Source organism: Phyllostomus hastatus, unplaced genomic scaffold (genome assembly GCF_019186645.2).
Source record: "Phyllostomus hastatus isolate PE091 unplaced genomic scaffold, TTU_PhHast_1.1 phas_contig_1, whole genome shotgun sequence".
Taxonomy (NCBI): domain Eukaryota; kingdom Metazoa; phylum Chordata; class Mammalia; order Chiroptera; family Phyllostomidae; genus Phyllostomus; species Phyllostomus hastatus.
This window is the reverse complement of record NW_025333498.1, coordinates 32271323-32289221: the sequence shown is the minus strand read 5'-3', so window position 1 is coordinate 32289221 and position 17899 is coordinate 32271323. Positions and strand designations below refer to the sequence as shown.

Here is a 17899-nt window from a genome sequence, read left to right as displayed (position 1 = left end):
CTGCTTAATAATAAAGTTTTAATGGGAAAGGACTTAGAAGACCTGAGAGGACCTAATCTCCCTCTCAGGACAGGATGCTCTTCTTGCGATTCCTTTATTATCTAGTGAGAGAAAGTTTTATTTTATGGGACATGCTTTTTTTCCTAATCTGAGATGATAGGAGAACAGAGTAGATGGAGAGGGTAGTTTAAATCAAGAGAGAGGGCCTTGGGTATTTTTAGGTCAGTAAACAACCTTAGTCAGGGGCAGAGAACCTTATGTTAAAGTCAGGGCTACATGAGGTTCCTCAGGGGGGATTCTCTGGAGGAAGAATGGGGTTGGCTGGGTGGGGGCAGGGAATGGCCGGGGGAGGGGGAATGGGGGCACACTAGGGTGGGAGTGCTGAGATTTAACTGAAGAGTCCCCTAAGCTTTTGTCTTTTTGTAATAGACCAAAGGCATTTTTTTGAAAATTAAAAAACAAACCTCAACATTTATTTCACACCTTCGAGGCCCTAACTGGAAACATTGGTGTGATAGTGTGGGTTTCTTTTCAACCCCAATGGTATAGTGGATGTAGCAAATATCTATTTAGGTCTGAGGGTGGGCCCTCTCACATAACACATGTTAGGTTTATTCCTTCCATTACCCACTGTGAAGGTGTAGTGGGCTTTGTGAACTGACTTTGAGGTGGAACCTGAGAACCACTGAGAGCTTTCTCAAAGCCCGGATGTGAATGAAGTCTTTTTCTGTTTTTTTTTTTTTTGCACCAAACATAGGCAGGAAGTGGGTTTGGAGTATGGAAATCAAGGTCTCCTTTCAGTGCTTTCAGTGTGGGGAGTGATATTATTAGGATCAAGGAATTGAGAGATTCCATTGATTATGTTTTAGTCCTGAACCAAAAAGCAGGAAACACGAGAGCATGATCTTTAAAGCAGTCTTTGCAGGCCACCTATATCTAACATTTAGCTCCACTTCTTAAGAATTAAGTGACTATGGGCAAAGTTCTAAATTCTCTCAGCCTCATTTGTCCCCATTGGTAAAATGAGGAGAAGAGTGATACAGTAGGTCTTTGATAGATTCTGTGACTTTAAGTGAGATAATGTATAAGGAAACTAATTTTGCTATAGGATAATTGATACATGTAAGAGGTTAAGATCTTGAGAGTATCATATTAGGTGAAATAAGTCAGATGGAAAAGGACAAGAACCATGTGATTTCACCCATATGTGGGATATAAAACAGAGCAACAAATAATAAAACAAACTCAGACGCAGACAGCAGCATGAAGCTTACCAGAGGGAAAGAGAGGCGGGGAGAGGTTGAAGAGGGTAAAGGGGGCCAACTATATGGAGATAGAAGGAGACTAGAGTTTGGGTGGTGAACACACAATGCAATATACAGATGACAGATTATAGAGTTGTCCACTTGGAACTTACGTTATTAATCAATATCACCCCAATAAATTTAACTTTTTAAAAAAGTTATGTTCCTATGCCATCTCATTATGTTATAACAAAAAGAAATTATTTTAGGACCTGCTGTACTTCCCCGATAGGGTTGTGGAAGAGCATTAAAGCCTAGAAGAGTTTCTGGAACATAGTAAGCCTTCAAAACGATTAGCTATTATTAGATTCCCAGATTACATGAATATAAAGTGTGGTGTATTTGGCAACAAAGTTCTTCCTGTCACTGGAAATTCTTGCAATCAGGGACACCTTGTTAAGACTGAGGTTAGTCGCAAATGGTATGTTCTTCATCTGAGGTTGCTGGAGAATGGCTAGAAAACAGTTCTGGAAACACCCTTCCCTTTCTCTTCTCCTTGCATTCTGATCTGAAGATGAGCCAATAACAAGGTGGACAATCCCAGTTATTGACTTAAACTCTTATTATAAGTAATAAATTTCTTGAAGTTTCTACTGTTTCTTTTTTTTTTCTATTTAGACTTATATGAGTTATGGCAGACTTGTTTTATATTGGCTGATATGTTCCTACAAAGTTATGTGAATATAGTATTTTTTTGTAAATTAATAAATACATAGTACAGTGCTATTTATTAGAATTATATGGTGAAGCACTTAAAAAATTTTTGTAAAAAGCTCTAACATTTTTTTGGTAAACCAGAGCTTTCATATATCATTTTAGCTTGAATTACAAAGCAATTAAACTTATTTTTTTGCAAATCAGAGTTTTTATATATCATGTTGGCTTGAATTACAATGCAATTAAATTTATTCTTTCTTAAAGTCAATGATATAGTAACAGTTATTAATAGCAGGATCTTTATGCTTTGCAAATTAGTGTCTCACTTTGTAAGAGATAACAAGTCACTATACTTTGAATGACTTACTATAAACTATAGTTCACCTTACTTTATGTATTAATCAAGGGAATATGAAAAAATGATAGTGATGATGCATTAGGTAAGTTGAATTATAGGTGAACCTATGCTACCTTTGTTGTTAATATCATCAAAACTTATGAGGAAAAACATCCATGCTAATGAGAGGCAAAGTAATGAATTAGTAATTAAAATTCATAGGAATTTTGAGGACATTGTTTTAATTCTAGTCTCTTTCTTCCTCTCATTATTTGTAGTAGAGTCTAATAAACCAGGGCTTTTTGATTGGTAGTATCAGTGACACAATCCAAAATATTGGCAAAGCAACAAAGAATAGAATGATAATGTCTAATCAAAGTAAGATGTACTTTTGGATTTATTTTAATAGATCCCCAGATGAAAAGATATTTAGTTTCCTGAATGTGTCTTTTATATAAGTGTAGCTGGGTTTTGGTGAGCTTATTATTGTGCACAGGTTATGAAACTTTTTAGAACTCTAGTTTCTTTATAGGGTAAGGTTAATGTCACTTTATTCCCAGGCTCTTTCCCCTGCCTAGTGCTAAGTCAGTATTTAGAAACCAGTGATCATAGTACCTCACACATAGTGGATTTTTAGAATCTATTGTATGTCTTTCCCTTTCCATAATATAAGATATGAAAATTTGAAATAGACCTAGCCTTGTTAGGCATAATAAAAAAGATATATCACCACCTTTCTTTAAATAGCTGAGCTTTTGGTTGCCATAATGTTACTTATATTAACTGTTGGACAGACACACTGGTAGGTGTTAGAGAAACTTGAAGTTCAGATGAATGATGATAGAAGAGAAACCAAAATCATAAGCATAATCCCAAATGTTGGTGAGGATGTGAAGCAATAGGAACTCTCCTTTAGTGCTGGTGGGGATGTACAATGTTTCCTGGTTTCTTACAAAACTAAACATATTCTTACCATATATTTAGGCCATCATGCTTATTGATATTTACCCAAAGGAGTTGAAAATTTATGTGCACAAAAAACCCTGCACATGGATGTTCATAGCAGCTTTGGTCATAATTTCCAAAACTTGGAAGCAACCAAGATACTCTTCAGTAGGTGAATGGATAAGTAAACTAAACTGTGGTATGTACAAACAAAGGAATTATTTTTCAGTGCTAAAAAGAAATGAATTGTCAAGCCATGAAAAGTCACAGAGGAACTTGAAATGCATATTACTAAGTGAAAAAAGTTACTATGAAAAAGCTACCTACTGTATGATTATAACTATATGACATCTAGAAAAGGCAAAACTCTGGAGACAGTAAAAAGATCCGTGGTTTCCAGGAGGTGGGAGTGTGTGGGGGGAGATTAACAGGCAGAGCACTGAGGATCTCTAGGGCACAGGAAATACTCTGTATGATATTATAATGCTGAATACATATCATTATGTATTTGTCCCAACCCACAGAATGTACAACACCCAGAGTGAACCCTTAAGGAAACTCTCAACTTTCAGAGATTGTGATGTGTCAGTGATCCATAGGTTCATCTTTGGTAACAAATGTGCCACACTGGTGACCGATGTTGACAATGGCTGGGCCGTGCATGTGCGGGGGGCAAGAGGTACATGGGAAATCCCTGGATTTTCCTCTCAATTTTATCATAAACTGAAAACTGCTCTAAAATAAATAAAGCCTTTAAAAGATAAAAATAAATATGTACTTAAAATCTTAAGCATAGTATCTGGAACATGATATCAGTTAAAGAAATTTAAAATCTAAAAATTTCACTTTTTATCTTTGAGTAAAAGTATATTTTTTGAACACAGCATCTTTAAGGATTTAACTTCAGTTGTGAATATTCTTCTGGTTCCTAAGCTAAAGCATATCTGTGGGTTTGAAATTAGTATAACTTATCTTGAGCACTAATGTAACTGAAATTATTATGTGACACGTTTGCTTACCAGATTGCTTTCAACTTTGTGAGTCAATTCAGGCTACCAGACTTGTTTGTTCTCTCTGAGTAAATAATCTTTCATCGCCAGAGGCAGTTTTCACAGGTTCATAAACAGCCTTTCTCTTTAAAAAAGCTTACAAAGTACTGTAATAGCAGCCATTCTTAAACAGTCTTCATTTTTGTTGATTTTATGTTTAGGTAGAAACTACATTGTTAGATGCCATATGGAGAATGTATATTTAGGAGGAGAAAGAACTAGAGATTGAAGAATAGGGTTCTTGGTTCTACTTGCCAGCTTAAAGTGCCATCAGCTTCAGTTGTGTGAAATGCGAAGGTAGACATATCTCTGCTTTATCTTTTAGAACTTTTACCTTTTAGAGCCTTTTCTCTATGGATTTATTTTTATGTAAACAATGAGGACTCATCCATCACAGGAAGAATCTGAACCCTGTATGGACTGCATACGAAGCAGGCGAGTTGTGAATCTTGGATTTTAATGCTAAGTACATCTCATATTTGTGTATTTAGTGGAGTAAGCTAATTGGTGTAATAAACAACACCCAAAGTTCAGTGGCTTGTCACAATGAAGATTTATTTCTTGCCCACATTACAGTTCAGTGTGGATAGGTTGAGGACTTGTTTCTTGCAATTACTGTATTCAGGAACCTATATCCCTTTATTCTAGTGGTTCTGCCATATTATAGGGCCTTTTGATCTATTGGACCATTCCAGCCAACTGTAAAGGAGGTGGGAAATGTGGTCCAGTAGTGTTCCCTAGAAGAGGAGAAAAAGTTTCGTTAAGCATCTAGCCATTAAATCTGTGTCCTGACTTCAGTTTCAAATGTAGTTGACGAATAGGTATATTTCTTTTGGTGTGAGTTTTAAGAATTTATGCCAAAGATTCTAGAATTCATTTATTTCTCTTATTTAGAACCCCATGGACAGATTCCTGGAAGAACTGTTTTTTTCCTCCTTGAAATACAACCAAATATGTTGAGGCTGTCTGATATCTAAAGCTTGATGAAGATTCTGAATACACTGTTTTCGATAAGGCCAGTTGAAACTATTCTTAACTACGCTATATGGTTGACTGTTTCTTCAGAGGCATGCTTCATCAAAGCACTAAAATTATGCCGACGGAGTTGGAAATGTTCTTTGAAGAGCATCCTATCATCTTCCTTATAATTTTGGTTTTTGTTTAACACTTAGCTCCCAAAGTGGGGCCATGGCAATATCTTTGAGTTCTAACTCACACCAGGCCTTCGAGGAGTTTGTGATGCTATTTTATTGCTGGCATACAAAATCAGCGAGGTTAACTGTATTGCTGTAGGTCACACAGTGAGTCAACGACTGAGCTATGATTAGCGTTGACAGCTGGTGAGCTTCTAGGCTGTTGCTAACTGAGCAACACTGACATTCATTTTGATTTGACATTGCATTTCATTTTCAACTATTTATTCATTTTAAGGCCTTTTTAAGAAACTTTTCAGGGATATTGTAGGACTGAGGAAACTTTCTATAAATGCTTCAGACAGAGTCCTTTAGCTTTTCTCTCCTCATCTCCCTGCTTAATAGTTATGTTGTGTTTATGTTAGGAAGGCTTCCTCTAGGTAGAGTTTTGCAAATTAAGAGGAAAACAGATGCTTTAAGATAAGTTAGGCAATGTTCATTTTACTCACGTATTTTATAATTTGTGATATTTCAACAAAGACGATTTTAGATCTAATTATAAACTTGTGAGTACAAACTAGAAAAGTTTTAAATATGTATATATTTGATGAAATATTTCACAGAGAAGTGGAAAGTGTTCATCACACATTTGACCACAAAGTATTTTGAATCTAAGGTTAAAATGTAGCCTACGGCCATCTGGATTGCTTGGAAACAGTCATTTGACTTACTAGGTCAGCATTTTACTCACCTGAGAGGAATCTGGAAAGAGTGAGCCTTCTTTTAGTTCTGTATCCACTTCCATAGGTATTCAGTTTTTAAGGAGAAGTGCTATTTCTTGGAACCTTGGTTGTCAGCTTCGCAGTCCAGTGTGCCTGGCTGTGGGCTATGCAGGGTCCCTAGGACTTCTGATTATACTGGCTGCCATCAACACTTTCCTGCATTGTTGGTGTCAGAGAGGAGGGTGGGTCTCCGGGCCCGGGTAACCCACACCTATAGGCAAAGGTAACCTAGCAGAGGTGAGAACATGTGATTTAGAGTCAAACCTGGGATTGGAGTATGATTCTCTGTTACTTGCCCATAGAATCACAAAATTGTTTCCTTGCCGGTCAAAGGATGTGTTTCTGTGATAATTTTTTTTTTTTAAATCCTTACCTGAGGACACGTTCGTTGACCTTGGAGAGAGAGAAAGGAAGAGAGAGAGAGGAAAAAAAAAAAAACATCCATGTGAGAGAGAAACATCAATTGTTGCCTCCTGTATGCTCCTGACTAGGCTGGAACCCGCAACCTAGGTGTGTGTCCTGACTGGGAATCAAACCTGCATCCTTTAGGAGCAGGAGTATCCAACCTTTTGGTGTCTCTGGGCTATATAAGAAGTGTTGTCTTGGACCACACATTAAATACACAAACACTAATGAAAACAAAGAGATATCATAAAGTTTTAAGTGATTTTATAATTTTGTGTGGGGCTGCATTCATAGCCATCCTGGGCTGTGGGTTGGATGCCCCTGGGCAGGATGACATGCCAACCAACGGAGCTACCTGGCCAGGGCCCTTCTGTGGTAATGTGGTACCTAAAGGAGCTAACACATTAGAGTGTGTGGTCTAGCAGCGATCAGGCAAGTGACATTTCTCATCATCCTCCCTCTCCGCCCTCTCAGATCTCAGGCTCCCTATCCAGATCTTCTGATTCTCAGTGGACTATTGGAATTGAAGAATGACATCAAGTATAGACACCTCCAAACACGTATTCATATTTTAAAAATATTTAATTGAAAACCGATGAAACATATTCCTTAAACCTCAGATTATGTAGTCTATTATGATGTGAATTTATTTAAAGTAGAGTTAGGTAGAGCCACATGGTTTTCCTTATTTTTCAGCTATAAAATGTTTCTTAACGATGTTACTATTATAAAAAGAGTTTCTCTGTGATTTCTCAAAGAAATATCGGTCACTTAAGGATTGGATGGCATCTTCCAGGTGAGCTAGAGCTCTGTTCTCAGCCACCCTGGAAACATGAACTTGTCTTGTTTCTCTTGTCTGGCTCCCAGTCTACTCATTTGCAACCTTTCTATAGAGTAATCATGGGTGCATCACCAGGTATGTTTACATTGAGAAATGTTGCTTACTGTTATGTAATTATTTTAAAAAAGCATTGTTTAGAATCACAAAGTAACTCAGAAGGTAAAGGCCATTAGAATATCTTGATTCACTATAAGGAGATGATTGTTGCATTTACTTTCCAGAAATACACAGATATAGTCAGTCTATTTCAGTGACAACAAAACATGAAGCAATTTCCCTTAAATTTAACAGTTCCATTATCAATATATGATTAAATCACATAACATGGGAGAGAGCCATAGATTTCCAGTATGTAGTGATTTGCATGAAACCCTACTTTATACTCCAGTTATCACTCTACATGATTACAGGACAACCTGGCTGTTAATTGCCTGTGGTCTTTAAATATGCACTTCTTTCAAAAATAGACACTAATTATTAGATCTTGTTTTTGGTCTCACCCGAAGTTGCAAATGTCTAGGAATTTGTTGTTGTTGTTTTAATTTGCAAGTCTAATGGTGTACAGACATAGTGAAGCTGATCTTACTCTGAGTCCTGTAATGTGTTCTGGGATATAAACTCTCAAAGATTATGAACATGGTTTTCAATTTTAAGTTGCTGTTCAGTGTGTCAGTCTCTTGACAAAAGCTGTATGCTTTCTATCAGAATGCTGGAGGAATTTTATCTTTTTAAAATATGTATGAAAATTTGCTTACAAATTAATAACTACTTCCTCATAGTCCATGATAATTAAATATAATCATAAATAACAACACCAAAATAATGTTAAATATTATGTATTCTTCTAATTCATCCAAGATAAGAATTTTTTGTTAGGGAGCTGGGGTTGGAACTGTGCTAGGCAAAAGGCAGTTTGCTTTGTCTTGGGTTCTCCTTTCCTCCGGCATCAGTGGCTGAATTAGGAAATGAATTCTGAATCTGGTGGTGCTGGTCCTGTCCTGTCTTTAAGCCAGGGTTGGCAAACTTCTGTGCCTACTGGGGCCAGACTGGTGATGTCAAGCCAGTGAAGGGGAATTCTGGTCTAATAAGAACGTACAAGTCCTACCTAAGGGTAGTTCAGTTTCAGCAGATTTATCTCAGAAATCTTAATTTTTATGTGAAATACAGCAATTTTAAGATATTGGATGTGCAGCTCTTATTTTTAAGAAAGTAATGTGCTAATTCACTAGTGCGACTTCTTTTAACCCATTGTAGTCTACTTCATTTATAGTTTATTGTCACCCAGCTAATGCCTCTTAGTCTATCTTGACCTGATATAGCTCTATAATTTTTAGGAAACTTTCGCCAGTTTGGATTAGGAGTACCCCCTGTGGCTCTTGTAGTATCTTCTCTATCTTAAACCCAGCTGCTAAGCAATATTATACTTTTTATCTTTTTGTTTGTCCTCCATTGTATAGATATTTTGAGGGCCTTCTGTACATACTGATTGAATGAGTGATACTAGGTAGGATGTCTTCTCAGGACACATGAGAGAGTTTTGGTCTCTCAGGTGATTTTGCGCAGGTTGCTTTTCCAAGACTTCTCCCAGAATCTCTGGATCAGTCCTTGAATGGAGTCTATCCCCCAGATTCCTGTTTGATCCAGCTCCTCAGAAAGAAGGAGAGTGAGTAGAGGGCAGTTCTGGGAAGATTTGGGGCACAAAGGCCTCTGAGAGCATGCTGTTATTACTACTGCTTTATTCCTGCCACTTTCTCTTCGTTTCCCGCCAATCCGCATATTCTAGGGAAGGTAGAGTGCAGATGTGTTTGTGACTGAAAGCCATATGAAGCCAAAATGAGTTTCTTGTCATAATTAGAAGTAGGGCCTAGGGCTGTTTTTTCCCCTCTAAAATAAACTTGGTGCTTAGCTTCTCAGTTGCAACACTTCCCAGCTTTTATGAAAAAAAAAAAAAATAAAAATAAACAAAAATAAAATGTTATTTTAAATGTAGTGTCAGAAATTAAATAAATTACCCTCAATAGTGTGGTATATTTGAAAAAAAATTGTTTGGAAGGACTGTTCAGCAAAACCTCCACAACAAAACCATACCAAAAAATAAACCAGAAAAAGTTTCTGCATTTGGCAACTGGTGATAACTCATCCTATTATAACTGTTTAGTCTTTTACTTTATTTTTTTTCTCAGATTATATGTAGAGTCAGTATGGTGTAGCAATGTAAAACTTAGTCTCTGTGGCCTGACTATGTAAGTTCAATTCCCAGCTCTACTACTGTATAGCAATTGTATAAGCAGAGGCCAATTGCTTAACTTCTCTTCTGTTTACTTCTTTTGTAAAAATGGAGACCAAAGCATACCTAGTTCATGGGGTGATTGTGAGGGTTAGATGAGTAGAAAAAAGTAAAATCTTTATAATAGTACCTGATACGTAATGACTGTATACAAATAGTCATTTGTATAAATCTCCCCTTTAATATACAGTTCTGTGAGTTTTCACAAGTACATATAGTTATATAACCACTACCACAATCAAGATATAGAAACATTTCTGTCAACCTCAAAAATTCTCTTGTCCTCTTTGTAGTCAGTCTTCCCCTCCCCCAAAACCCAAATCCTGTCAATCATTGATCTGTTTTCTGATCCTGTACATTTGGTTTTATAGACCATCATAAAAACAGAATCACACCAAATGTAGGCTTCTGAGTCTAGCTTCTTTCACTTGGCATGGGGATTGGTAAACTTTTCTGTAAAGATCCAGGCATTAAATGTTTTAGGCTTTCAGGCCATATAGTCTCTGTTGATACTCTTTCTACTATTACAGTCATGGACTCTATATGAATGATTGGTTGTGATTGTGTTTGAATAAAACTTTATTTATTAAAACAGGTAGCAGCCAGATTTGGGTGGAAACCCATAATTTGCTGCCACGATTTAGCATAATGAATATGAGATTCATTCATGTTTCATGTCTATGAGTAGTTTGTTCTTTTTATTGTTAATTATTACTCCATTGCCTAAATGTATGATAGTTTGTTTAGTCAGTAGAAAGATGTTTGAGATTTTCCTAATTTTTGGCAATTATAAATAAAGCCACTGTAAACATGTACGTATGGGTTTTTATATTAATACAGGTTTTAATTTCTCTTGAATAATTACCTAGGAGGAGGATTGCTGGGTTGTAAATAAATGTATATTTCCCTTTATGAAAAACTCCCAGACTTTTCCAAAATGGCTCTATCGCTTTGTGTTTTTACCAGCAATGTGAGAGAGTTCCAATTATGTTGGAGCCTCACCAGCACTGGTATTGTCTACTCTAAAAGACTGTGAAGAACCTTAGAAAATAGGGTAAAGATGCATAGCATTAATTTAAATTAAGTTGGAAGTTCCTGAAGGGTTTTACACATGGAGGCAACATTAGACAGTTTTTAAAATAATTGCCCCAGCTGCAGTGTAGATAATGACTTGGAAGGAGGCATGGTAGATGTGTGAAGACCTATAAGAGAATATGATATTAGTATAGGGGAAAGGGAGGATACCTTGACTTGAAAGGTGGCAGTGAAGATTAAGTGACTAGATGTGAGAATTTTTTAAGAGAGGGACTTGGTAGAAATCAGTGATTCATCATAAGTGGGACTTGAGAAAGTGGTATAAGCAACTAGATGTATAATTTTACCTTTACTGAGATATGTAACATTGACAGGAAAAAAAGTGTGGGGAGATAAAGTCATCAGTTCAGTTTTGAGATATAGTGAGACATCCAGATGGAGGTACCAGATAGGTAGTTTGATATGTGGTTCTGGAATAGAGTAAAAAATTGGAAGTCAGCATGGTGTAAAAGATATCTGGCAATATGGAGGTCAAAGAGATTCTCTAGAGAGAGTCTTTAGTGATCTGAGAACAGTGACTGGGACAGATCCAAGGGTAACCTCAGTGTTTAAGTTTAGGCAATAGAGGGATATCCAAAGGAAAATAGGAGAGATGGGGTAGGGGGCAAAGGTTAAAAGGAAAGAGGAGGAAGAGGAGCAGAAGGAGGAGGAGAGAGAGAATGAATGAGAATCTGAACTTAGAAGGCTGTCTCCCAGATGTCTAGGTGAGGAACAGTTTCGTGTGTGCTAAGATGATAACTAAAATGAGAGGTGGAATGTGCTCATGGGATTTAACACCTTAGTGGACACAAGCCAGTTTTGGTGGTGGTGGTGGGGTGCCAGTATGTATGAGAAAATCGAGATTGGGTTGAGGAGTGGGTTGAGGAGTGAGTAGGAGGTGCAGCAGTAAAAAAAGGCAAGACTATGCACGGATTTCGAGAATTTTTAGGGTGATTTTTAAAAACATAAGTTGAAAAGGTGTTCTTGATTATTAAGACAAGTTAGAGCATGCTGGTGAGACAGATAAGGCAGGGAATAAAGACAGAAAATCAGTGTGGTCAATGGAGTGTGATACCCACAGGCATGAGAGATGCCCATCAATGAGATCTGGCATTCTTGCTGAAGACGTTCAGCCGAGTATAGTATTCATAGTTATGACCTGATAGCAGAGAAGAATATGGAGCTTTTAGTATTATCAAGTTCTAATGAGGTATATCATAATGTATTTATTTTTCAAGTATTGATAGAAAAGTTACCAAACAATAAATATCAAATACTTTTGATGTGTGAAAATGCACTGGCAGTTTAGTCACTTGTCAGTCTCATGTCCAAGTCCTACCCATCTGTCATGGCCCAATTCAAGTCCTCTCCTGCCCTCATCTGCTTTTTATTTATATTTATAGATACATACACACACACTTATATAAATATTTTTTCTCATTAAATTATGGAAGGTGTAGACTGTGACTGAAAGTTGTTTCAGTCTCCATAGCATATAACAGTTACATTTATTTGTTTGTTCACTTAAATGCATGCAAATGTGAACATGGGGAAGTGGTTATTAGCAGATAATTAAAAGTTATATAAAGCAGAATAATTTTGTGGCTTGGCATGTGAATTAGTAGCCTGAAAAATTATGGTACCTGATTATAACCTTTTATTTTTATGATAATTAGTCAAACGTGTTGTGAAAGTTCCATTATATAGGCTATTAAGGAATCAACAACAGTAACTCTTTGGTGGTAGTTTATAGTTGAGCAACTACTTTCATATCATTGCACCGTTCAGATAGAAGATAAATCAGAGATGAAGAGATGAAGACATCACATAGGCTTTATCCTGTTTTACAAGTGAAGAAACCAAGGCCCAGAGAGGTAGTGGGTCAAAAGTCCTATTACTGGTAAACAAGAGTGCTAAACTAGGACTTTCAGACCCAAATCTAGGTGTCTTTCTGTGTACTCTGTGGCTCCTAGATAAATTTTTGTAGAAATCCAATTGGCCTGATTATATTTAAATCTAACTGTAAGGAGGAATTTGGTTTACTTTATTTAAATGAATAAAAATCAGTTATCAGCACAATCTCTTGGTCAGTGCCAAGATCAGCTTTCTTTGAGTAAGCTGTGGCTTTGTGGTTCAGAGCATCCTGTGTGACCCTTACAATAGAATGGGAATAAAACACTGCTTCTTGGGCTTGTGCAGATGTTGTGATTTAAAGAAAAGAAAATGGAAGTGATACGAGGTCTGTCCAAAAAAAGTACAGCCATTGTTAATATAATAATGATTTGGGCCACATTGACTAACCTGGCAGCCAAGGAGAATGGACTGGAATGCAAATGTGTGAACAATGATGACTTCACTGTACTAGTCAGTGGGGTGGTAGATGCCATTGAGTGAGCATGTGTACTGTGTGATGATTGCATTCAAAATGACTGAGTGAGTAGAGCAAGGAATCTGCATCAAATTTTGTGTTAAGCTTGAACATTCCTCTATGGGAACTACTGAGATGATTCAGGAGACCATAGCTATGGGCAGCTGGTGACTGAGAGCTTCATCATGACTACAGTGGACTACAATGTAGCTGCTCATGCATCATTTCTCATGCAGAGGTTTTTTTTTTTTTTTTTTTGGCAAAACATCAAATTACTGAGGTGACTCAGTTCCCCTATAGCCCAGATTTGGCACCCTGTGACTTCTGGCTTTTCCCAAAACTAAAATCACCTTTGAAAGGGAAGAGATTTCAGACCATCAATGAGATTCAGGAAAATACAATGGGGCAGCTGATGGCAATTGGGAGAACTGTGTGAGGTCCCATCTTGTCGCCTTTGGGACTGAGGGATCATTGTCTTATGCATAGTGTTTCTTGTATCTTGTATCTTCAGTAAGTGCCTCTTTTTCATATTACTTGGCTGGATACTTTCTGGGCAGGCTTTCATATATCTGTGGACAGTGAACTGTTAGAGCGGTATTGGCCAGCACTATTCCATATAGTGAATGATACTAGTGTTAGCATTTTGGGATAAAACAGATACTTATCTATTTTTCTAGGCTTTTGACTCTTAATTTCTGGCAACTACTTTATTTTTTTTTTAAGACTAGCATCATTGTGAATTTGGGCCGATAAGTTACATTCTAATGAAAGGTCATTATTCTTAGGGGGACTATATTGGCTTTAGTTACATTATTGTTAAATCTTTCAAAAATCAAAGTAGTGGATATTACATGTATACAGTTTGTTACTTTACATTAAAACATTTAATGGGTAAACCTCTGACTAAAATCTTTGAAAAATATTATTCTTATTGGCTTTAGTTAATTATTTAAACTTGTGTTAGATTCTTTTTAATTGTACTGACTTAAATTTATAGACCTTCAATCTTTAGAATACATTTTTATCAGGGGAATTAAGGAATGAAGAACACATACTTTTAAGAATGCAGAAAGTCATAAAATGCTTTTTATTTCTCCTTCTAAAACTTTAAAATGCTATTTGAATGAATTGCTGCTACTGGATACAAACATTTGCTTATGAGTTCTATAAATTGTCTTAGACAAGGTATTTGGTATTTGGGAATTGCTGTACAATGTGGGAAACAATCAAACTTGTCTGTATATGAAACCATAACAAGCAGCAGAGAGGTGAATCTGAAACCAAGTGTTCCAAGGCTCAGTAGTTGTGATTCATGAAAAAAAACAAACAAACCCCAAAACGAAACACCTAGATTTTTTTGACTTTTTCTCCCCAAGGCAGTTGTTTGTATAACTCCATGTGGAATGTGGACTGTGGTCTTCCTTAGTATATTCTCTTTCAGTATATTGTAAAATTTATTAAATTAGCATTCCAGATGAACAACTGAGAGTGTTCTCCTTTTCCATCAGATGACCCTGGCCTATGTTGAAGCAGCAGAGTGCATTTCAGAACCTGTTAACAGGGAGCCTCCTTCCAGAGAAGCTCAGCTACTGACTTTGCAAAACACATCTGAATTTGATGTCCTTGTCATTGGAGGAGGAGCAACAGGGTGTGGCTGTGCACTCGATGCTGTCACCAGAGGTAAGTCCTGAGCTGGGTAAATGTAACACAGTTAAAGAAAGGTTTCATCTTTCTTCCCGGTGTAAGCACACAGTAGGCACTCTGTGCTAGTGCTCACGTTTCTCCTGTGGTTACTAACTTTCTGCCCTTTGTGAAGCACCTTCAATCTTGTTTAATGTAGGCGCTTACACAATTTTAACATTAAATAGGACTTTTATACACTTAAATGAATTTATTTAAAAAGGAAACTGTATTCCTGTGATTTTATTAATCTGATGTTCTTGTTAATTTTTTAGTACATAGTAAATGCATCTATATGAAATAAAAATACTCGTATATGACCTAAAATCCCATTTATGTCAGTAAAGAGTAGAACAGATTCATTGAAGTGAATTATTCTATTAAAATAGTTCTTTTTTTCACTGTATCTCTTAAAATCACTTCTTCTAGTGAAATACAGATTGCAGTCTGGGAGACTCCAGTCTACGTGCATAATAGACTGTGCCAACCTGTACTTCTCCCTTGGTCACTCTGTTATCCAACATTAGGAAAGACTCAATAAAAAGTTCCATTTTTAAAAATGGAAGCATGACATGGAAAGGAAGAAATATTAGCATGGAACACCAATGCTGTTACATAAGATATATTTAACAAAATAAATTTTCCTGTGGTCTAGTACTGTGGAGTCACTCACATACATACATGTACACATACACGTGCGGCAAATAACCTAATTTCTCTAAGGTTCCTTATCTTTCAGTAAGGAAAAATACTTTCTGTCTGTGATGTTGAGAGGGTTAAATTGGAGTCATGAAGAGGTCTTGAAAACTGTTCTATCACACAAATGTGATAGATAGTATAGCTGCAATTACTAACATGAAGGCAATTAGAACCAGTTGTCCTGGACAAAAAAAAAATACTTCTTTGATATTTTTAGATCTATCAAATTGGGGCCTATATACTACTGCAAGGAATTTGGACTCAATATTTTAGGTACTACCTAAGGTTCAGTGTTTATTGCAGTTTCATGCTTAATGATAATAATTTGTTACATAAAGTAATTCTTCTTAGAATGTTTTACTACCACAGCCATCCTAGATTTTGTTACCTTACATACTTGATAGAATTTACTCTTATAGAAATGAATTAAATTTAAGATTTAGGTACACACAAATAAAAAATTGCCCTAGATTTACTATATTTGCACAGTGCCCACACTTATATTTTGATCTATGTAGACTTCACAACCTACATTCCTTTGTCACTTTTCAATAATGGCAAATACTAAATATAGGCCTTGGAATTTTTTCTGTTGCAAGGCAGACCCCAATTTTCATATGATTTCCTGTCTCCATAGTTTGTAATTTGAGCTGGATTATTTTTGGACATCCTAAAGCAGGTGGAAAGAGTGTTTACAGTTATCTCAAGGTATTTGAACTCAACTCTTCCCCCGTAGGCCTGAGGAGAGTGGAAAGAGAGGACATATTCCCAACATAATGGGAGGCCTTGTTTGGGACTACCCCAACTGGTGCCGGGGCTACCCCAGGAGGTAGAATTTACCAGGTGACAATTTTCTATATCAGGGAGAATCATTTTTCCATTGGGGTTCAGTAAAAAATATATTTCTGATGTTTCCACTTATGTTCATGCTATATACTGAAATGCATAACAATTTTTTAAATTTCAATTCTGCAAATATTCACCGAGAGTCTGTTGTAGGCATGGTGATATGCAAGGCACTGCATGAGAATACAAGGATAATTGTTATGGTTGGTGCCTTTTGGGTGCTCACAGTTCTTTAGTTTGTGTTTGTGTAATTGAATGACATTACAGAGACTGTGTGCCTTTCAAAAAGTTTGAGAGCATTATGGATGTATAAAGGCAAGGCTAATTGTATCTGAAGACAGTGGTCAGGAGAAAGAAAGCTGCTACTGAGCATAGGTAGAATTTCAATAAGCAAACATTGTGGGCTGAAAGTGTTCCAATTCCTCCTGCCTGAAAGAACAGGCAGGAGGAATGGCATGGAGGCAGTGCATGTGGGAGATAGCATGTCTTTTAACTCAGAGCATCCAGGCTGTGGAGGGCAGAATGATAGAAGGGTGGACAGGCAAAACTCCAGGGAAAAGTCCTCTGGACCTGACTGAATACACCACTTTAAGATCCTGAAGAGCATTAGGTTCGGTGAATAGAAATGGATAGGCAATAAGGAAGGAGCAGGCATGGACATGTCTATGCCTGGAGATCTAGAGACCCAATAGAATGGAGGTAACTTGATGGTGTAGTAGGATGTAAAGAAGGGAGGTAATATGTGCAAGAACCATCCTTCCTTCTTCCCTCCCTCCCATCCTCCCTCTCTCCCTCTCTACTTCTCTTCTTTCCTCCCTCCCTCCTTTTTCTTTTTAAAGACAGGAGCAATCTGAATATTTCTGCAGACTCAGAGATAAAAGCCTGTGCAGGAGAACTTTAATGTGCAAGTAATAGAAGTCGTCATGTGAAACAATGTCTGGTAAAAATAGAGTGGGATATCAGAGATGTATCTTAGCTTTGGCAGGGAGGTAAAAGACATATCCTGGGACAGAAATAAAGGGCAAAAGTTCTAAGTTATAAAAGAAGAGGTCGTGACTATGAAGAGCTATTCTTAAATACTGTGTTCTGCTTGTAGGCAGGATAGGGGACTTCCATGTACAAAAGGTTTAGAACTACCTTATGGAGAATGTGATAGGGTGTAGGGTTACTTTGCTGAGATCAGTAAACGTAAATTTGTTATCTACACAGGATATTTCTGTGTGTGTGTGTGTCCCCATGTCAGTCCAGGATTGCTCAGAGTGGAAGCTGAAAGAAGATGCACAGTTTGGTAGAATGCAGAATTGAGGATTCACTGTATGTCGATTATAGAAGGAGAAAACGAGAAAAGAGTCTATGAAGGCAGAGGAAGTGTTAAAATGGAGACCAAGAGCTGGTAGGGGGAGCTAAGGGGAACTGGAGAGATAGTTCCCCTTGAAGGGTTGGTGTTGTTCAAGGACTGTGAAAGAAGTAATAAGGCAAGCACTGTTAAATG

At 37.0% G+C, this 17899-nt stretch overlaps 1 protein-coding gene across 5 annotated transcripts in view; it reads left to right on the top strand.

Annotated features, from left to right (window-relative positions):
- The window catches only part of GPD2 (glycerol-3-phosphate dehydrogenase 2), a 143534-nt gene that overhangs the window by 37780 nt on the left and 87855 nt on the right, over positions 1-17899 (top strand). For all 5 annotated transcript variants that reach the window (XM_045857225.1, XM_045856888.1, XM_045857142.1 and 2 more), the window contains one exon: positions 14691-14862. In XM_045857225.1, coding sequence (XP_045713181.1) covers positions 14691-14862 — 172 coding nt within the window. The remainder of the gene's footprint in view (positions 1-14690; positions 14863-17899) is intronic.